The 22,667-nt window shown below is 46.7% G+C and overlaps 1 protein-coding gene across 2 annotated transcripts in view; it reads right to left on the reverse strand.

Annotated features, from left to right (window-relative positions):
* The window catches only part of LOC137413525 (vesicle transport protein SFT2B), a 33,289-nt gene extending 10,940 nt beyond the window's left edge, over window positions 1-22,349 (reverse strand). The window contains exons 1-4 of one of the 2 annotated variants that reach the window (XM_068098947.2): window positions 22,076-22,349; window positions 21,882-21,968; window positions 2,909-2,991; window positions 2,739-2,820 (exon numbers count right to left, since the gene is read on the reverse strand). In XM_068098947.2, the coding sequence (XP_067955048.1) occupies window positions 2,739-2,820; window positions 2,909-2,991; window positions 21,882-21,968; window positions 22,076-22,141 (318 nt within the window). In that variant the 5' untranslated portion in view covers window positions 22,142-22,349. The remainder of the gene's footprint in view (window positions 1-2,738; window positions 2,821-2,908; window positions 2,992-21,881; window positions 21,969-22,075) is intronic. The other variant, XM_068098948.2, reaches the window with a different exon arrangement.
* Between the last annotated feature and the right edge of the window lie 318 nt (window positions 22,350-22,667).

A 22,667-nucleotide genomic window follows, 5' to 3' on the forward strand; every position in this document is an offset into this window, starting at 1 on the left:
CCACCTGACACTCTCCTCTCTCCACCTAGCACTCCTCTCCTCTCCAAACCCTCACATCCCTCTCCTTTCCAATCCCTCACCTCTCCAATCCCTCACACTCCTCTCCTCTCCAATCCTTCACACGCCTCTCCAATCGCGCCTCACACTCCTCTCCAATCGCGCCTCACACTCCTCTCCAATCGCGCCTCACACTCCTCTCCAATCGTGCCTCACACTCCTCTCCAATCGTGCCTCACACTCCCCTCCAATCACTCCTCTCCAATCGTGCCTCACACTCCTCTCCAATCACGCCTCACACTCCTCTCCAATCGTGCCTCACACTCCTCTCCAATCGCGCCTCACACTCCTCTCCAATCGCGCCTCACTCGCCTCTCCAATCGGCTTTCCCCGTCTCGTTTCTCTCCTTTTTCTCCCGTCTCGTTCTTTTTCTTGCTCCAAATCGGCCCGTCGGAATCGGAAATCGGCCCGTCTCGCCCGTCGGCCCGTCGGAATCGGAAATCGGCCCGTCTTGCTTTTGTGCTTGTGCGTAAATAAATTGTGTTCATGACACCATTTCTGGTGTTGGGCTAGCGGCTAGGGTGCCGGCTTAGGATCCTGGGTTCGAATCTCGGTCGATCGCCGAATTAATGCCAGGGGGGTTGACTCAGCCTGTCATCCTTCCGAGGTCGGCTAATTGAGTACCAGTTCACTGGTAATTCCCTGTTTGTCGTTGAAGGCGGCAAAAAGGGTTGGCGTCAGGAAGGGCATCCGGCCGTAAAACATTGCTTCAAAAAGGGGACAAAAAAACAACAACTACCACGGTCCCCGAAAAGGCCAACCCCCGCTTTGCGGGGAAAAATGGCCTCTAAACGGTGGTTTTTACACCATTTCTGGATCTGATGACTTGCCAGTAACCATTTTGTAAAAATGAATGTGCAGCATCTAACTCAATATGTCGAAATGTCACACACATCCATGCCCGTGGGATTCCCACGGGTGACCCCGCAAGTTTGCATTGACGTTCGTCGATGGACTCGTTCGCCCGTCTCATTCGTTTTCTTGCTGCATCCTGTTCAAGTCTGCGTTCTTCATCGATCGTCTCATTCATTTTGGAAATAGAAGTTTCCACGCAGCGCATGAATTGTCACGATCCTCAAGAGGAATTTGTCTCGTAATCATCAAATGATAAATGGCAAGTAAATTATATTGTGGAAAATTAAAGATTTCAAATAAACCTATTTAAAGTGTATTCGCACATAACTAATTTTAAAAAACGAAGAAATATCTCTCGGTAATTTCCTGAAACATATTTTACTTCCGGCTAATAATGTTGAATTAAATAAAAACGAAGAAATATATGTCGGCATCATTGTTGACGTTTTTGTGACGACTGTCATCAAACGAAAAAGTAATATATCTTAACGGAAAAGCAAAAGCGAATTTTTAATATATATCGACACGTTGCCGTCGGTGTCATGTTGGGCGGTGTATGATACACCATGACGCGATTTTAAAAAATATATCTGCATTTTCCCGCGTGTGTGGAATGTTCTCAATTATTGCTGACACCGACTCTAAAACCATCGATAAAAATGAAATCATATGGTGAGTTAGATTGGAGATAAAGGCGTGAGAGAGACTCAATGGCCTTGAAGTTACAGGCATTTGAGAATTCATTTCGTTCTATAAACGGCAACTTTCATCGGATTTTCTTCTCGTTTTTTTTCAACCGAGTCTAAAACTATGTTAGCGACTGTGAAAAATGAAATGATATATCGAATTTAAAATAGATATCGACACATTGCCGTCGGTGTCATGTTGGGCGGTGTATGATACACCATGACGCGATTTTAAAAAATATATCTCTGCATTTTCCCGCGTGTGTGGAATGTTTGTGGAAAATTAAAGATTTCAAATAAACCTATTTAAAGTGTATGCGCACATAACTAATAAAAAAAACGAAGAAATATCTCGGTAATTTCCTGAAACATATTTTACTTCCGGCTAATATGTTGAATGAAATAAAAACGAAGAAATATATGTCGGCATCATTGTTGACGTTTTTGTGACGACTATCATCAAACGAAATAGTAATATATCATAACGGAAAAGCAAAAGCGAATTTTTAATATATATCGACACATTGCCGGCGGTGTCATGTTGGGCGGTGTATGATACACCATGACGCGATTTTAAAAAATATATCTCTGCATTTTCCCGCGTGTGTGGATTGTTCTCAATTATTGCTGACACCGAGTCTAAAAGTAAAACCATCGATAAAAATGAAATCATATGGTGAGTTAGATTGGAGATAAAGGCGTGAGAGAGACTCAATGGCCTTGAAGTTACAGGCCTTTGAGAATTCATTTCGTTCTATAAACGGCAACTTTCATCGGATTTTCTTCCCGTTTTTTTTCAACCGAGTCTAAAACTATGTTAGCGACTGTGAAAAATGAAATGATTTATCGAATTTGATTTGAAATAAAACTGGGGGAGAGCAAGACACCACGGGCCTACAAAACAGGACTCAAAGCTATGCGAGTTAATAAAATGGTGGATATTTGTTTATAGCCACTCCCAGAATGGGTGGAGCTATGGGTGGAGCTACTCTGCAAACCGAGTAAGCCACACCCCGGACAGACACCCAACAGATAGACAGACAGACAGACAGACAGAATCATCTACGGCTATTATAATATAGATATATATATATATATACACGCACACACGCAAACATAAGAATGCCAATACAATGTTACCAGCATCACGATTGTGGCGATGAGGCGTGTTGGTTCAAACATTTTCTGGAACTGTTTCACTGGGCCTACAAGAAAGAATGTGCTGGGGAAGAACAGAAAAATGTAAAGTAACATTGGGACCACAACTCAAATCAACTGCAAGGAAGATATTCAGAGCACATTGTGCATACCTGCAAAGTGATGTGACGTTCCCAATAGTGTACAGGGCAGCAAAAAGAAATAGGCCTTTTGGCAGCCACAGAAAAACTGTACCCTGATAAGAAAATCAGATATATTAAAATATAGCAATAAAACAGGAAGAATCACAATTCAATCTGAAAAGTCTGATTTTTGACCAAATTGGGAGCCTCTGCCCTCACCCCTCACCCCCTCCCCAAAGTGTGCAAAGGGCAGGTTGACATCTGTCCTGTTGGGGAACGAAAAACACCTTTGATGGGTTTTTTAAAATGAGATATTGCCCACCACAAAGCCTTTAAGGCCACTCGGTTTGTGTTAAAAGAAATGGCCTACAGATTGCAAACTATTCCTTCATGACAAAGGAAATTCATCAAACCCACTTATGCACTCCAGTCTTCATGACACGTTTCGTTTCATGACATGATATTTATAACATGATGCATGGCAAAAACGTTTTAATGCAAATGTAGCAGATTGGGGCTAAACATGGTCAGGATTGCAAGATCAGTGAGACCTGTTGGATGCCAAATTAACAACTTGTCAATTTCTCACCCCTCAACAAGCAGTGTAAAAGGGACCATGAAGGCCATGGTGAAGGGTGTCGGAGTTGCATAATCATATTATACATACTATGGTGTGAAACTGCAAAATAAAAGAAGGTATCAACATAAAAATCACAATTAACCAATGAGAAAACGACAAGATGGTCGATTTGGTGTACGTCAGGTAAACTGGCCTCTGATCAGAAGTGTTAAGCCAGGGATATGGGAACCACCTACCATAGAACCTTAACCAATGGTAATCACAAATTGCAAATCCAATTAGCATCTGCATTATACTCAAACTAATCTTGATGAAAATACAAGCATCAAAATTAAACTGGAACTGCCACTTTATAACTGCTGGCAGTGATGACCGATTTCCTCCGCCTTCCTGCTTTGCTACAACCCCACTTTAATTGGACACGCTTTGATCCAACCCCACTTCAATTGGACACGCTTTGATCCAACCCCACTTCAATTGGACACGCTTTGATCCAACCCCACTTCAATTGGACACGCTTTGATCCAACACCACTTTAATTGGACACGCTTTGATCCAACACCACTTCAATTGGACACGCTTTGATCCAACACCACTTTAATTGGACACGCTTTGCTACAACTCCACTTTCATCATAATTAAGCTACACCAAAAAGTCACTTAGCTGGAGAAGATAAAATGTAGTTTCTTCTTCTTCACACAACAAATGCTACCTTACAGACTGTGCAACCAATCATGTTGAAATTTTAAACACTTGTTCCCCTTGTTTAAGGGGAACATTAGTTTAAAGTTTCATGGTGATCGATCACGTGGCTGAAGGGAATTTTTTTTTTTTTTTTTTTTGATATTCCCATTCAATTATTAATGGCTGCCAAACCAAACAACCAATCATGTTGATATTTTATAGTCTTATTCCACTTAACCACCTCTAAATTCGTTTCACGTTGATCAATGAAGCGGTTCAATAGATGAGGTTTTTATGTTTGCCGTTGAATTATTTATCGCTGCCAAATCATGTGACCTATCGCAAATTCCAAACGACAATTTTAGCATCCACACATGCAGAACATGTTTCTGAAGTTTCCACTCGACATCTTCAAAAATGAGGGAAGAGATATATATTTAAAGGTTTATGCTTCAAAACGTCATAGCAACTAAAACGTGACTTATGACGTCATGGTCGCTGAACTATGTTCGTCATGGGTATGTGATTATGCATGCAAAGTTTGACATCGATCTGTTCAGTCGTTGGAGAAAATGTTTAAGCGTTTTTTTATTAGGCTATTCTCTTAAAACAACATGGCGGCCGAATCATGTGACCTATGACGTCATTTTTCCCTGTATCAATTTATTGCTTATCGAGATGATGCTCAAGAAATTTCATCCTAATCAAATGAAGTTTTTGTACTTGTCTAATTATGACGTCAATGGAGGCACCTATGACATCGTCATTCACATGTTATTCTGCATGGAGAGTTCTTTGCAATGAGACATGTCTCAATCTTTTCTACACAACTCTTTTGGAGATAAAGGTGCAAAGTTTTTTTTGGCACGGAGAAAAAACAAATAAATATACTTTTGTAGCGGCTACCGCTGGGTTTACACAATCGCCTTGCACCTACCAAGGACGCGGAGCGATCACCATGCCGGGCTCGTCCAGGACGCCCGGCCACGCCCCCTCTCGCCTTTCCCGGGCAAACGCTCCGGGATAATGTGTGTATATATATATATTGCTGCCCGATAAACGGGCTTTTCAGAGTACCCGAGTTGTTTTGTGACAATAAACTCGGACGAATTCCAGCTTTTTGTCACGTCCATTCTTCCGATTACATGGGAGCACAGCTCCTTCATTGGTGACCTACCGACATGGACACGGCAGTTGCCCTTAAACTGGCTACCTTCTGGGAGGCTCATGCGGCGGTTTGGTTCGCCCAGGCGGACTCCCTGTTCGCCCTGCGAGGCATCACGGCCGACGACACCCGCTTCCACCATGTGGTAGCAGCGCTCGGTTCAGCCACCGCGGCCCGCGCCCTGAGCCTCCTCGAGAGCCCGCCAGCCACTGACAAATACGGCACGATTAAAAAGCTCCTCCGACGCTTTCGCCCTCCCATCGGCGGAACGCGCACGGCGCCTGCTCAACCTGCCCGAGCTCGGCGACACGCGCCCGTCCGAGCGAATGGACTACATGCTTTCGCTGCTCGGCGAGCACTCTCCGGCATTCCTGTTCCGGGAGCTGTTCCTCCGTCAGCTGCCTAGCCCGGTACGCCTCGCCCTGGCGAGCACGATCACGGATCCCCGCGCCCTCGCCAAGGAAGCCGACAAGATCTCCACGGCAGGCCAACGCATTGCAGCAGCGACCTGGGGCCCACTGCCGTCCGACGCAACGCCCATGGCGCCCGAGCACCCGGCACGGTCGACGACCGAACTGCCGACGCAATTGGCGGCCGCAACGCCGAGCCGACCACCTCCAGCATGACGGGGGCCTCCACCTGACCAAGCGTGGTGTTACTATCATGCCAGGTTCGGACAGAAGGCCCGGACATGCCGACCCCCGTGCACCTTCGGCAGGCCGGGAAACGGCCGGGCCGGCGTTCATTACCAGCCATGAGCGCCGGTCACACGGGCAACTTACTTTTCATCACAGACAAAGCGTCCGGGCGGCGCTTCCTGTGCAACACCAGCGCCCAACTGAGCGTCATACCCACCTCCGATCAGGACAGGCAGTCTGCGGTTTGCGGCCCCCTCCTTGGTTGCGGCCAACGGATCGGCCATCTGCACCTTCGGCCGTGCAACGTCACCCTCTGCTTCGGCAGCCAACGCTTTACTTGGACTTTTGTAACCGCCAGCGTGCCCATGGCTCTGCTAGGTGCCGACTTCCTCTGCGCACACGGACTGCTGGTGGACGTCCAACGGCGTCGCCTCATCAACGCCGAGACCTTCAGCTCCCTGGTATGCACATTGAGCAGCTCCGCTCCGACCGAGTTGGCATGCGCCCTCCCGGCGGCGAACGAGTTTGCTCGCCTGCTCACGGAGTTCCCGGCCCTCACGCGGCTGACGTTTTCGGCCGTCGCAGTACGACATGGGATCGAGCACCACATACCAACCACGGGCCCGCCTGTCTACGCCAGAGGCCGCTGCCTCGAACCAGCCAAGCTCGCCGTGGCCAAAGCCGAGTTCGACGCTTTGGAACACCTCGGCATCGTGCGGCGCTCCGATAGCGTGTGGGCTTCGCCACTACACATCGTCCCAAAACCAGGGGGCGGCTGGCGCCCATGTGGCGACTACCGCTGCCTTGACGCTACCGCCCCCGACAGGTATCCGATCCTGCACATCCAAGACTTCTCCGCCCGTCTGGCAGGACGAGTCATTTTTTTCAAAAATCGCTCTCATACGGGGATATCACCAGGTACCTGTCAGGGCGGCCGACGTCCCTAAAACGGCCGTCATCACGCCGTTCGGCTTATTCGAATTCCTACGGATGCCGTTTGGCCTCAAGAACGCGGCTCAGGCATTCCAGCGCTTGGACGGCGTGCTGAGTGACCTGCTGTTCCTCTTCGTTTACCTGGACGACATCGTCACCAGCACGTCCCGGGCCGAGCACCTCCTCCACCTCCGAACACAGTTCGGGCGCCTCAGCGAGCACGGCCTCATCGTCAACCCAGCCAAATGCCACTTCGGCACGACGGCCATTGATTTTTTTGGGCCACCACATCACCAAGAACGGGGCCGTGCCGCTGCCAACCAAGGTCGAGGCCATCACCACGTTTCCACGTCCCCACTCCATAAAGGCCCTGCAGGAATTCCTGGGAATGGTGAATTTCTATCACCGCTTCGTGCCCCGCGCTGCTCAACTCATGCGGCCCCTCTACGAAGCCCTCCGGGGCAAGCCGGCCAAGCACGACATCGTCTGGTCCGCAGCAATGGACGCGGCCTTCCAAAGCTCAAAGCGGGCCCTCGCCGACGCAACACTCCTCGCTCACCCGGTGCTCAGCGCTCCCATCGCCCTCACCACGGATGCCTCTGACTACGCGGTGGGCGCCGTACATGAGCAATGGGTGAACGGGGTTTGGCAGCCACTCGCTTTTTTCAGCCGGCAGCTCCGGCCAAACGAGCTCAAATATAGCACGTTTGACCATGAGCTCCTCTGTCTGCACCTGGCCGTTCGCCATTTCCGCCACCTCCTGGAGGGCCGACCCTTCACGGCGTTCGTCGAACACAAGCCGTTGGTTTACGCAATGGCCAAGGTCACGGAGCCGTGGTCGGCCCGCCAACAGCGCCACCTCTCCGCCGTGTCAGAGTTTACCACGGACATCCGGCACGTCGCCGGCAAAAACAACGCCGTGGCCGACTGTCTTTCTCGGGCCAGCGCGAACGTGGTCCACCTCGGCGTGGACTTCGCGCTTATGGCGGCGGACCAAACCACCGACACCACGGTGCAAGCCCTCCGGGCGGCGGACACGGGCCTCCGCCTGGCCGACATCCCCTTCGTGGACACTGTCCTGCTCTGCGACGTCTCCCAAGGCCAGCCTCGCCCCATCGTGCCCGTTACCTGGCAACACCGCATCTTCGCCTCCCTCCACGGCCTTTCCCACCCGGGCCGGAAAGCTTCCCAGAAGCTGGTGTCGGCGCGATTCATCTGGCACGGCCTTCGACGGGACGTCCGCGATTGGACCAGCACCTGCACAGCCTGCCAACAGGCCAAGGTCCACCGACACACCCAGGCCCCGCTGGCACCGTTCACCGTGCCCGAACGACGTTTCGACCACGTCAATGTGGATCTGGTGGGCACCCTCCCCCCATCACGGGGGTTCACACACCTGCTCACCATGGTGGACAGGACCACCAGGTGGCCGGAGGCCATTCCCCTCATCTCCACCACCACCGCCGACGTGGCACAGGCTTTCATCGCCACCTGGGTCGCCCGCTTCGGCGGACATCTCGTCGGACCGCGGACCGCAGTTCACCTCCGAGCTGTGGGGCACGGTCGCCCGCAACCTGGGGGTCAAGCTCAACCGTACTACGGCCTACCACCCTCAAGCCAACGGGTTGTGCGAGCGATTCCACCGCTCCATGAAGGCCGCGCTCATGGCCGGCCTTCAAGACGGCGGTTGGGCCGACCGGCTGCCGTGGGTCCTTTTGGGCCTCCGCACGGCCCCCAAGGAGGACCTCCGGGCATCCACCGCCGAGCTTGTCTACGGCCAGGCGCTACGTGTCCCGGGCGAATTCGTGCCCGACGCTACCAGTCCCTGGTCCGCAGCTCACCAGCGCTCGGACCTCCAGGAGGCCGCCTGACGGTTTGCCCCCGTGCCAACATCCCACCACGGTGACCCCCAGTCCTACGTCCCCCCCAGCGCTTCGCACAGCGTACGTTTTTGTGCGTCATGACGCACAACGGGGGCCACTCCGGCCGCCGTACGACGGGCCCTTCCGGGTCCTGCGACGGGACGACAAGTCGTTCGTCATCAACATCGGCGGCAGGTTGGACCGGATTGCGGTGGACCGCCTCAAGCCGGCGCACGTGGACATCGACCAACCGCCACGGTTGGCCCTTCCGCCGCGGCGAGGCCGCCCCCCGTCCACGATGCCCCCCACTCGACTGCCCACCACCACACCGGACCCCCCCCCCCCCCCCCCACGACCCGCCAGGGGTCGCTTCGGCCGGGTCATCAGGACCCCCCTCAAATTGACCCTGCCGGTGCAAGTCGATTCTGGGGGGACGTGTGTAGCGGCTACCGCTGGGTTTACACAATCGCCTTGCACCTACCAAGGACGTGGAGCGATCACCATGCCGGGCTCATCCAGGACGCCCGGGCAGGCCCGCGCTCAACTTGCCAGGCCTCGGCCGGAACGCCCGGGCATGCCCGCCCTCGACTTGCCAGGCCGCGGCCAGGACGCCCGGCCACGCCCCCTCTCGCCTTTCCCGGGCAAACGCTCCGGGATAATGTGTGTATATAATATATTGCTGCCCGATAAACGGGCTTTTCAGAGTACCTGAGTTGTTTTGTGACAAAAGAAACTCGGACGAATTCCAGCTTTTTGTCGCGTCCATTCTTCCGATTACGTGGGAGCACAGCTCCTTCACTTTCTTCTTCTTCTTCTTCTTCTTCACAACAACTTTTTCTAGCTTCCAGACCGTACAACCAATTCTGTTGAAATTTTAAACACTTATTCCCCTTGAGAGCTACATTAAAGTTTCATGTCAACCAATGCAACAGTTCAAGAGACAGGTTTTAAGATTCATTCAATTATTTATTGCAGCCAAACCATGCGACTTATCGAAACTACCCAAGTAACGTTTTAACTTCCCCACATGGGGAACATTTGTGTGGAGTTTCCACTCAATATCTTCAAAAATTAGTGAGGAGATAGGTTTTAAAGTATATGCTTCAAAACATCAACTCCTAAACGACCTGGACAAAATGACAAAATGACCTGGATGCTGTTGGTCTTGGGCATGCGATCATGCCTGCACAGTTTGGGCTTGTGTAGCCGTTTCAGAGAAAAGGGGTTTTTTTTTGGTTTATTTTATTTTATTTTATTTTATTTTATTTTATTTTTTTATTTTTTTTGTTTTGTATACAAGATCGAGGCTCGCGAAAGAGCGAAAATAAGATTTCGTGTTTATCACGAAATTTATCGTGTTTTCACGAATTCGTGTTTATCATTTTGAAAATTTCGTGTTTATCACGAAAAACAATATGGCGGCTGAACCATGCGACCTACGACGTCAAAATTATTTAGATTCTGAATTTCTTTTTTTACTTCGGTCATTCACAAAAAAAAAACAAAAAAAAAATCATATTCGTGGGATAAAGGGTTCTATTTGTCAAATGCCAACCTTGTTACGTTAGCACTTTTAATATTCTAAATAAACATTTTTTGGTCCCAATACAGAGTTTTTTAGAATGTTATTATTCAATTTTTTCCATTGAGCTGTTCCTGAGATGGAGGGGGAAAAAAAATTCTCCCCCCTCCCCCCCCCCCCCAAGATGGCATTCATAACCACATGACCAATGGCATCATAATTAGCAGTAAAAATTATACATGTCCAGGCAATCAATTGGTGAAAAAGTGCCAATCAGACCAACAGTTGCCAAGACAAGGGGGGGGGAGGGGGGGGGGGGAAGAAAAGAAAAAAACAAAAAAAAAACAAAAAAAAAAAAACTCATTTTTCTCACCAACCACATGTCCAATTGAGATCAAACTTTTAGGGTAGGAGTGACACCCATAAATGGTTTGACAATTGTGACGTCATCGGTCACGTGGTATGGCAGGCACCTTGGATTAAACGCAAACAATTAAATAATTCCCAGAAACCACTGAATGAAAAAAATTTGAAACTTGCCACATTGTCAAGTACCCCCAATGGAGAACAAAAGCATGCTTATGATGCCATCTGAAGCAGTAAATGTTTTAAAATGACCCATTTGCATTGAAATATTGAATTTATGACATCATAGGTCACATGGTTTTCCTGGCCTGGCGTTGGCTTAGCGGCTAGGCTGCCAGCTTAGGATCCAAGGATCCTGGGTTCGAATCCCGGTCGATCGCTGAATTAACGCCAGGGGGGTTGACTCAGCCTGTCATCCTTCCGAGGTCGGCTAATTTGAGTACCAGTTCACTGGTAATTCCCTGTTTGTCGTAAAAGGCGACAAACAGGGTTGGCGGCAGGAAGGGCATCCGGCCATAAAACATTGCTTCAAAAAGGGGACTGAAAAACAACAACAACCACGGTGCCCGAAAAAGGCCAACACCCGCTTGTGGGGAAAAATGGCTTCTAAAGGTGTTTTTTATTATTATTATAGGTCACATGGTTTAGCAGCCATATTGGATTTAACCTTAAACCTTAAAAATAAATAAAATAAATAAAACAAACCGACACCGATACACAGGTTGAGGGAAGTGCCGGTAATGCCCAGGATACACTGGGTACCAGCGATGTCACAACAATGGTACTGCCTTTGTCACCTCACTCAGCAGGTTTCTCTTTTTTCAGCAGCAGCACAACTCAGAAACAGCAGGCACTGTTTCTCTTTTTCTATCTTTACTTTCATTGCTGACACTGTTTCTCTTTTTCTATCTTTGCTTTCATTGCTGACACCGTTTCCCTCGCGGTCCCCATGTGCTGTCTTTGTCTTTCCCTCGTGGTCCCCCTGTGCTGTCTTTCCCTAGCGGTCCCCATGTGCTGTCTTTGTGTTTCCCTCGCGGTCCCCATGTGCTGTTTTTGTCTTTCCCTCGCGGTCCCCATGTGCTGTTTTTGTCTTTCCCTCGCGGTCCCCATGTGCTGTTTTTGTCTTTCCCTCATGGTCCCCATGTGCTGTTTTTGTCTTTCCCTCGCGGTCCCCATGTGCTGTCTTTGTCTTTCCCTCGTGGTCCCCATGTTCTGTTTTTGTCTTTCCCTCGCGGTCCCCATGTGCTGTTTTTGTCTTTCCCTCGCGGTCCCCATGTGCTGTGTTTGTCTTTCCCTCGCGGTCCCCACGTGCTGTTTTTGTCTTTCCCTCGCGGTCCCCATGTGCTGTTTTTGTCTTTCCCTCGCGGTCCTCCTGTACTGTCTTTGTCTTTCCCTCGCGGTCCCCCTGTACTGTCTTTGTCTTTCCCTCGCGGTCCCCATGTGCTGTTTTTGTCTTTCCCTCGCGGTCCTCCTGTACTGTCTTTGTCTTTCCCTCGCGGTCCCCACGTGCTGTTTTTGTCTTTCCCTCGCGGTCCCCATGTGCTGTTTTTGTCTTTCCCTCGCGGTCCTCCTGTACTGTCTGTCTTTCCCTCGCGGTCCCCCTGTACTGTCTTTGTCTTTCCCTCGCGGTCCCCCTGTACTGTCTTTGTCTTTCCCTCGCGGTCCCCATGTGCTGTTTTTGTCTTTCCCTCGTGGTCCCCATGTGCTGTTTTTGTCTTTCCCTCGCGGTCCCCATGTGCTGTTTTTGTCTTTCCCTCGCGGTCCCCCTGTACTGTCTTTGCCTTTCCCTCGCGGTCCCCATGTGCTGTCTTTGTCTTTCCCTCGTGGTCCCCATGTGCTGTCTTTCTTTCCCTCGCGGTCCCCATGTGCTGTTTTTGTCTTTCCCTCGCGGTCCCCATGTGCTGTCTTTGTCTTTCCCTCGTGGTCCCCATGTGCTGTCTTTGTCTTTCCCTCGCGGTCCCCATGTGCTGTTTTTGTCTTTCCCTCGCGGTCCCCATGTGCTGTCTTTGTCTTTCCCTCGTGGTCCCCATGTGCTGTTTTTGTCTTTCCCTCGCGGTCCACATGTGCTGTCTTTGTCTTTCCCTCGTGGTCCCCATGTGCTGTCTTTGTCTTTCCCTCGTGGTCCCACTGTACTGTCTTTGTCTTTCCCTCGTGGTCCCCATGTGCTGTCTTTGTCTTTCCCTCGCGGTTGTCAGCTCTTTCACGAGCCTCGATTCAGTATAGAATAGTAGAAAAAAAAAGAAAAAAAAAAGGGAATTTTCTCAGGAGGAATTTCCTCCTCCCCATGGAGGTCAACTGTTTTTCGAAGAAAGATCATGGATGATAGTGAAACCCAGAAGTTTGAGAGGGGGGGGGGTGAGAAGTGTTTGCCAGATGGCTTTCAAAGAGGGGGAGAGGACAGAGAATTGAAAGATAGACTGAAAGGCAAATTTCAAGTGTTTCAATGGCCGATGACATTTTTTGGTTTTCAAAGTCTGAAGAGAGGAAAGATGCTGCAGCCTACCTGAAGGGTGAGGGATGTCACAGGGAGGGTGGAGTCATCTGAAAATACTCGTATATAAAGAGGATTTTCCAGAGTCAGAAAGATCATTGATCAGGAATAGGACAGGGCCCAGAACACTGCCTTGGGGTAATCCAGCCTTTACAGGGGGAGGAGATTAAAGGATTTCATCGAGAGGCACACATCGACTAAGAGTAGATGAAGTCAGAGCCACATGTGTGGAGTTGGCCTTGACGTCATAGGCAGAGGTTGGAGAGCAAGGTGGGATGCCACACTATATCAAAAGCATGAGATAGGTCCAGCGCAATGGCCCTGATCTCATGCTTGATTGAGGGCCTCCATCCATTGTTGGGAAAGTATAAGCAGCATGTCCAAGGTGGATTGACCTGGTCTGAAACGAAATTGATTATCTGAGATGGGTGGTATGTGTGCAGCCACCTGGCTGCTGGTTGCATCTTTTTCAGTGGGCGCGTCTGCTGCTGATGCAATGCCTCTCTATAACCAGTGATCTGGTACTCATTTTGCCGACCTCGGAAGGATGACAGGCCGAGTCAGCCCCACCTGGCGTTAATTCAACGGGATTCGAACCGAGGATCTAAGGATACCAAGCCTGCCACCCTAACTATTTGGCCAACACCAGGTAATAGATGATCTGAGATGAGGCTGTTGGAGAACAGGAAGGTTTTCACATCAACTGCGATGGAGTCCATGACCTTGCTGATGACTGGAATAAAGCCAATTGGTCTGTAGTTGAGGGGATCAGTTTTGCACATTATTATGCAATAGTTATGTTGGCAGATTTCCAAGCAGATGGAAGATTACCTGTAGTAGACTACAGGGTGAAACGAGCAGAAAGAATGCGCAAGAGCAGCAGAGCTACAACACGTGAGTTGATGCCATCCAATCCAGTAGCAGTCAGAGTCAAGTGTTGACAGACAAATTATATGTATAGAATTTGACAAGTTATGCATGTTACAACTAAAAACAATACACCCAGACAGATGTCGAGCCTTTGTGGAGAGTTTAGTAAATTTATAAAGTACTTATTTATACAAAGCACATGTGGTCTTGGTTGTTAAAACTGGATGAACCCCAAATAAACTTTCATGTCACATGCATAGGTGACAAGCCCGGATCTCACAATTTGGGCATTTTTAAGCTGCGAGGAAGAGATAAGTTTCAATAGGGGGGAACTCACTTGCAAAACGTGTGCACTGCCCTCAAATTGCAACAAGGACAAAGTTGCACAATAAACCAACATGCCATGCATTTTTCATTGAGGAATCATTTACACATATTTGAAGTGAATATTGGAAAGAGGGGCAAGAGGAATAAAAAGTTGTTGTATATGTATTACAAGTATGAGAGGAATAAATTGTTAACCCTTCACAAATGAGCTCATCTGTACATTACACGCAGGACAGGTATAGTTGCAATTTACACCCTCCCCCCCTACCTGATCAGACCAGGATGGATACAGTCCATATAACAAGTTCCCCAACAAGGAAAGTCGATGCAGGAGGGGGCTATTCGGCCTATGGTTGTTTGTCTTTGCCTTGTCCTTTTAAATGCTCAGCATCGAGCAAGGAAGCCGCACGTATTATTTTAAAGTCTTTGGTAGCACTCGGCCAGGACTCAAACGGCAGATCGCCAAGCCAAAGCAGATGCTCCAGCCATTACGCCACCAATGCCAGTATTCATTTCCACCTCAGATGTCTATAAATTGAAGTTTAGAAGTGAGCCGCACAAGTGTAGTTATTAAATTGCAAAAGCAGCGCAGTGTTGTTGCCAATTTATATTGTTGCATTCAAGCTTCCTTATTGCAAAACATACATATATATATATATATATATATATATATATATATATATATATATATATATATATATATATATATATATATATATATATATATATATATATATATATGCTGAAGTACCCAGTGACAATAGGGGTAGGGGGGTTGGTTGGAATAGTGGGAGGAGGGAGGGACGGAAGGGAGGAAGGGGTGGGGTGTGGGAAGGAGGAAGGGGGAAGGAGGAAGGGGGAAAGAGGACAAATTTACCCATGCGAAGGGTGTTTTAACCTCGACGTTGCCCAGGTTAAAATTAATAAATATAATAATAATAATAACAATAACAATAATAATAAAGTAATACTCTGCCACCACTAGGTGGTGCTACACATTTGCAGAGGGAATGTATGCCCCCTCCACCCAGCCCCCAAATTTGTATTTGTACCCTGAGTTTGGAACTTAAAGGATGTGGCCGTGCATGGGACAAATAGATTTTTTTTGCAATATTTTCATTATACTGCATGTATACATACACACACACAACAACGTTCCTGGAAAGTGCCGCGAATGTCGAATCTGCGAAAGTCAGGGCATTGTGAGGACGCTGAAATTGATGCAAGTGAGATTGCTGATGAGTCGTGCGAGTCGTGCACTGAAGGGTAGGCAGGCAAGGCAGGAGAGGGCACAGGAAAAGTCACTGATGAGTCGTGCACCGTTCCAGTTATTATGACAATACGAAGAAATGTGGGCCAATTAGTTAATGTGGCTTATTAGCATTTATCTGAAGTGGTTTCGGAAATAATTCTCCGTTTCTTATAAAGTCATGAATACACCACCGTAAAGGCCCAGGCTAGCTCGAGATGTAACATAGTCTTACTACACCGCCATCTTACCAAATCTGAAGATAGACAGAGTAAGCAAATACACGCAAACCTCGCTCCTCCACCGAGTACATGGTGCGACCAATGACGAAGGTACTTTAGATGACCGAGAACAAGCTTGAGGTTCGGATGTCATTAAAAAATAAAAATAAAAACTAAACCCCAAGGCTCTACACATTCAGCTTCACATGGAAAAAGATTTTTCTTAACGTCACAACAGGGGCTCAAACTCAAGACTCGAAGATCTTCAGCCAGCGACCTTAACCGTTAAGCCAACACCAGGCTTGTGTATCACACCGATAGGCCGGATCCAGATCTTCACCAAAATCTCATTCTGTGCAACACACCCAACCAATCCACCAAGTTTCATCCAAATCCGTCTACAACTGAGATACCCTGATCAGAAACAAAACAAGCATTCTGAGTATTGCGCTGCAATACATGTCCCCTACCGGCAGTCTGTCGTCCGGAAAACTGTTGGGGAAATTACCAAGGGTTATTTACCCACAGGTTCTGAATCGTTCCCAATCACTAATTACCTCAGGACAGGCTCACCTGTGATTCGCACTCGGGACTTCGATTTATACACCTCGCAGACAGGTCAGCAGAAGCACGAGAAAATAAGTTGATAAATAACCTTTCGAGTCGCTAAATATCAGTAATTTATTATATTTTCCGGTTCACGATCAGTGTGTGTGTGTGTGTGTGTGTGTGTGTGTGTGTGTGTGTGTGTGTGTGTGTGTGTGTGTGTGTGTGTGTGTGTGTGTATATATATATATATATATATACATATATATATACATATATACATGTGTATATATATATATATATATATATATATATATATATATATATATATATATATATATACTGAAACGCAAAAGAAACTTACCACCTTTGAAACCTTTAAATATCAACAATAACTGCGTGTAGTAAATGTGTGAACTTATTTGTGGACAATAGTGTCCTCACTGTCAGACAAAACGGTCACGGATGGTCACTTGAACCTTCAATGGTCACTTCATAGCACAGCTGTTGAACAGCCGTTTTGACTGTCAGTGATTAGCCAAGGGGTACGGGATGATTTTAATGAGCTGCACGTGATGTCTTGATATTGGCTTTAAAAAGGCCAGTGCAAAATGGGCATTTCAATCAACATGCCACGATTGTCAAGGGATCAACGGCAGCATGCCCTGGGCATGCTGCAAGGCGGACTGAACTACCGTGAGGTGGCACGTCGCCTTGGCTGTTCACACCAGACGATATCGGCCCTGGTGGACAGAGACACCCTCCACAACTCTGCAGATGACAGACCTCGATCAGGGAGGCCAAGAGTCACCACTGCAAGGCAGGACAGGCAGATGGTCCGAAGTCACCTGCGGGATCGATTCCGTCCAGCATCCCGCACTGCGGAAGAAACTCCAGGGCGTGCAAACCCACGGATCTCCAATGATACTGCACGAAGACGACTGCATGACTATGGTCTGACTGCCAGAAGACCATACAGAGGCCACGTGATGACGGTTGCCCATCGCCGCAACCGTCAGAGATGGTGCCAGCAGCATCAGCGGTGGACCTTGGCGCAGTGGAACAAGGTCGCTTTCAGCGATGAGTCAAGGTTCTGTGTGGACAGTCCTGATGGGCGTGAGCGTGTCTGGAGAAGAACTGGCGAGCGATATGCCGATTGTTGCGTGCGTCAAGCCAACAGGTGGGGTGGCCCAAGTGTGATGGTGTGGGCCGCCATATCAGGCCAGTACAGGACGCCACTGGTGGTTGTGGATGGGAATCTTAACGCCCAGCGGTATGTGGATAACATCCTGCGACCTCATCTGCTGCCATTCCTGCTAGACCACCCAGAACTGAGAACCTTTCAGCATGAGAACACTCGTCCCCATGCTGCTCGCTCTACCACTGCATTTCTCCAAGGCGAGAACATCAACACCATGCAGTGGCCTGCCCTCTCCCCTGACCTGAATCCCATAGAGCACCTGTGGGATGAGCTTGGGAGATGCGAAGTTGGCAACCTGTGGGATGAGCTTGGGAGATGCGAAGTTGGCAGGGCCAGGACACGGGCAGAGCTGCTTCAGACATTGAGGCAGCAAGCAGAATCCAGCAGCAATGCATCCAAAGACTGGTAGGCAGTATACGCCGACGATGCACTGCCTGTATCCAAAACAATGGTGGCCATACACGCTATTGAAAGGGGACTGACATTGCACCCTGTGCTGTTCTGTACTGTAGAACAAACTGATGAGATGGTGTATCTTGGTCAAAAACTTGACATGTCATCAATAAAATGCCAATGTTTCAATTAGCAATTGTTGGTTTGTTTTATTTTGAACTGTTACAATTTTATTACATTTCAAACAAGTGGTAAGTTTCTTTTGCGTTTTCGGTCTTTTTGAAGTTGGTCAAAATGGTCAAATTTTTTCGGTCAAAATGCCCATTTTGCACTGGCCTTTTTAAAGCCAATATCAAGACATCACATGCAACTCATTAAAATCATCCCGTACCCCTTGGCTAATCACTGACAGTCAAAACGGCTGTTCAACAGCTGTGCTATGAAGTGACCATTGAAGGTTCAAGTGACCATCCGTGACCGTTTTGTCTGACAGTGAGGACACTATTGTCCACAAATAAGTTCACACATTTACTACACGCAGTGTTATTGTTGATATTTAAAGGTTTCAAAGGTGGTAAGTTTCTTTTGCGTTTCAGTATATATATATATATATATATATATATATATATGTATATGTTGCTCGGCTTGGCTCCGCCCCTCCTGAAAGCACGCGCTGTCGCGCTTTTGACATTCGCGAGACGGTGCGGCTTGAGAACTCTAGAATAAACAATATATCCATTTTTTTATATTTTCATTTAATTAACGATATCTGCCAAACCACGTGACCTATCGCAAATTCCAAAATGACATTTTAGTAGATTGACATGCTGAACAGATCTGTGAAGTTTCCCCTCGATTGGATCAAAAATGAGGGAGGAGCTCGGTTTTAAAGGTTCATGCTTAAAAACGTCATAACTCTGAAACCATGTGACGCATTACGTCATGCTCGCTGACTTTTTGTTCGTCATGGGTATGCTATTCTGCCTGCAAAGTTTGGCCTCGATCTGTTCAGCCGTTGCATAGAAAAAGGGGTTTTCGTGTTTTCACGAAAAACAATATGGCGGCCGAACCACGTGACCTGTGACATCATAATTACCATTAAAATATTATACAGACCGAGTCCCCCCTACGGTGAAAAATTGATCTCAATTGGTCCTATTATTGCAGAGAAAATCTTTTTGAAAGGAAATTAAAACTTAAAATGGCACCGAGTTAATGAGCATCAGAATTATCAGAATTACCAAAGTTCAAAGTGCCATAACTTTGTCAAAAATGATCGAAACGTCGTGAAGTTCGAACTTGATCTGTAACTTATCATGAGGAAACCATGTGCCAAGTTTGAAATTAGCATTAAGCGTTTAGAAAAAAAGTCCAGAAAAGTGTTGTTTGCGTGACGGACTGACTGACGGCGTGCAAACCTATAGTAGGGAACGACACCGGTAGGGGACTAATAAAGACAGGGATAACAAAACCTCTGCCTATCTTTGGTGGCTGAGGTAATTACACAAAACACCTGTTTGTACAAGTTCGTCAAAAACAATTGAAGTATACCAAGAATGATCGCACTGTCATCACAACCGGAGACAAAAATCTGGTAACTGGTCAATTGGGAAACACATTTAATGTGCTATTAAAAATTAACACAACACCTCTCATCCACGTCACCCTCCTCACGGTTATATCAGAACGAGCCGATTCGCCACATATTCACGGATTGTTTAACCCCAATATGGTGCCGTTCAAAATTTAGCTTATGCTATTTTTGATAAAATCTGACATCCTCTAACCCAAGTGGTGGTACTTTTAATCACGTGTGAAGGACATTTTACTCAGTTGTGGAAGAGGTAAAAGACACATGCGGACCGCATCGTGACAAAACTGATGGACATCGGATCATGTTTAACACAAAATTACCACAAGAATGGCTTTAGAACCGTGTGAGCTAACGGTTCATTAAACCTTCATTTTTATTCAACTGAATAAATTTTTCGGGGTCCCTCATTGTAATACTCGACCCAAACAAAGCCAATAGGAATCCGACGCAACAAGCCCGGGCAGTGTATAATCAGGAGGCCTACAGGCCTAATGTGTTAGGCCCACCAGAAATTGGCTGCATGCCATGGTGGGTGGAGTCAAGCGGCAAATGTGGGTGTGGTCCAGCAGCTGTCTGACCAATGGGTGCACATTTCAAAAATCGACCAACAACAAGGAGCTCTTGTAGACCTAATATATTTGAGGGGTCGGCGCGACGTCACAGTCATGGGATTTTGCTTGGATACGCGACCATATTGGCAAAGGGGAAAACAAAGGCCATTTCATGCATTGTCATACATATTTATCGTCATCCCTTGTGCACAACGTCTCGCATTCGGAAACATACTTGCTCATCTGTTGCTATATTTTGGTTGAATTATTATTAATAAATTTAGTTCATCCAAAGTTTGCAATGTCCTCAGGATACGGAACATTTACCAGGTGAGGCATTGGCCAGGTATTGAGTGAAACTGCAATGAATCTAGTTTGATTCTTGTCCCTACCAGAATTCGGCTGATCCGTGTAAAAAAAGTTAAGTGTCTTGTTACTTCAGTTAGCCTAAATAAAGTTACATGTAAATTTACATCTAAGTGATGGTGGGGAGAGTAACAAATGTCAGATTATAAAGACTCCCCAAATTCCATCAGATTATCGGACTTGGAGGAAAAACAAAAAACAAAAACAGATACATTCAAAGTACACCGCCCCATGCCAAATAATTAAATATCCTACAGCGCGGCATTGCCGGGGCACCTCTGGCACCCGGCAATACTGCAGTGCAGCTCATTGGCTGCATTGGGAGGGAGAGGTGTACACTAATTAATTGTATAATTAAAATCAATAAAAGATTATCACAAAATATTTTCTTAATCAATTGGCTAATAGCATAACTAAACCACTCGTGCTTCATCCGAAGATGTATCTTTTAGAAATGTAATTAAATAAGTCATTAATAAAAAAATAAATAATTGATTAATCAATAAATAATTAATCAATGAAATGATTAATCAATAAATCAAAAATATCCTTTATAGCCACATCACCTGGTCACCGTCATGTCCAAATATTAGCTTCCCAGCTCAAAAGGTGCCTGAGATATTGGCCAAATAAGAAAGAAAATAAATAAATGATTAATAATGAAAATAAATAATCATGAAAAAATTAAATTATTAATCAATTGGCTAATATAATACATAAACCACCACCATTTCTTCAGAATCTGTAACTTTAAAAAAAAAGAAAAAGTCATTAATCGAATAATTAATCGCTTAATTAATTAATTGATTAATAGTCCAGCGGAATCCTGACTGACCGTGTTTTGCAGTATATACAACGTTTTATTGCAATTTCTGTAACTCATATGTATACTGATCGTAAAACAAGAGGGTGCCACTTTGGCACCTTTGGGGAATTTTTTAAAATATATTTCGTGCGGCGATTCACAGATTTTACACCTTTCACCCATAGAATTCTTCCCTCTGGCTCACCATCTTTGACTTGGTATCAAATAAAACGAAAGCTCGCACCATTTTGCTTTATTGTTCTTGTAATTGAAGATACAGAAACTTTTGACAATGGCTGCAATTACAGAAATATCGAAAAAAAGGGAAATTATTCATGCAACAGGTGTAACTCAGGTATACAGCACGTTCACGCAAGACGTGTTTTCCCCTTCGTGTTCATTAAGCGGACATTGCATTATCGGGCGACAAAGTTCCCGGATGTCCGACCCCGAGAATAGACTTTTGTATCATTGATCAATATATTGATCGAATTGGGAGAGAATTCCTGTATTTATTTTTAAGGAAGTAGGCGTGGTTAGTAAATGGGCGGGGCGAACTAGTACCGGAAACAGCATGTCGTTCTTGTATGAGACTCGACATTATCATAAATAAATAAATAAATAAAAACCTCAATTACCAGAATGGAACACAACACTCCCAGGACGAAGCAGACCACGAACCCTTTAATCCTCGTCTCCCAGCTGAGGGAGGAGGTGTCCAACGCCTGGAAAAAGGCGGCGACAAATCACGAATCAGCAAAGACGAACGAAACTCGAGATAATTCACAACAACGAACGAGGGAAGGAAGAGCAGGAGGAATAAGAGTCAAACCTCGGTGATATTTTCCGTATCATCGCCAGATTGTCTGACTCCCAATGCATTCCGAACTCGATCCATCCTCGACTTCACCAAAACTGCTCCTCTCACCTACAATATAATACAATATGTATAAAATAATATAATACAAAATAATATAACAGACGTGTCCAAACGAGCGATGAAACAACCCTTCGCTCGCAAATCGACCACGAAACACACTCAAAGCGGAAGTAACAAACATAACAACCGCCCACAAATATATATATATACATACACACAGTACAGTACAAATGTCCCGCCTCAAGCCGATCGACTGAACGAACGGACTGTAGCCTATACACCGCCTAAAAGAATTAACCAAAGTTTCACAAAATGAAAACAAAAAAGTGAAAAGTTATTTTTCAGTTCGACGTTATTATTAATCGGATATTAATAATTACATGTTTCTTTGATTGTTTGGGTGTTTTATATTGGTGTTCTACGTTAGGCCTACCCGGTTTTTAATCTTTAACAAAACAGTTTCTCTCGTGTCGTTGCGATTAATCAATAGCAGCAGATGGTGTCGTCACAGCTAAAAGAAAATGAAAACATCTGTTGGAATAAC

This window comes from Myxine glutinosa, chromosome 2, assembly GCF_964187855.1.
Source record: "Myxine glutinosa chromosome 2, kmMyxGlut1.1, whole genome shotgun sequence".
Taxonomy (NCBI): Eukaryota; Metazoa; Chordata; class Myxini; order Myxiniformes; family Myxinidae; genus Myxine; species Myxine glutinosa.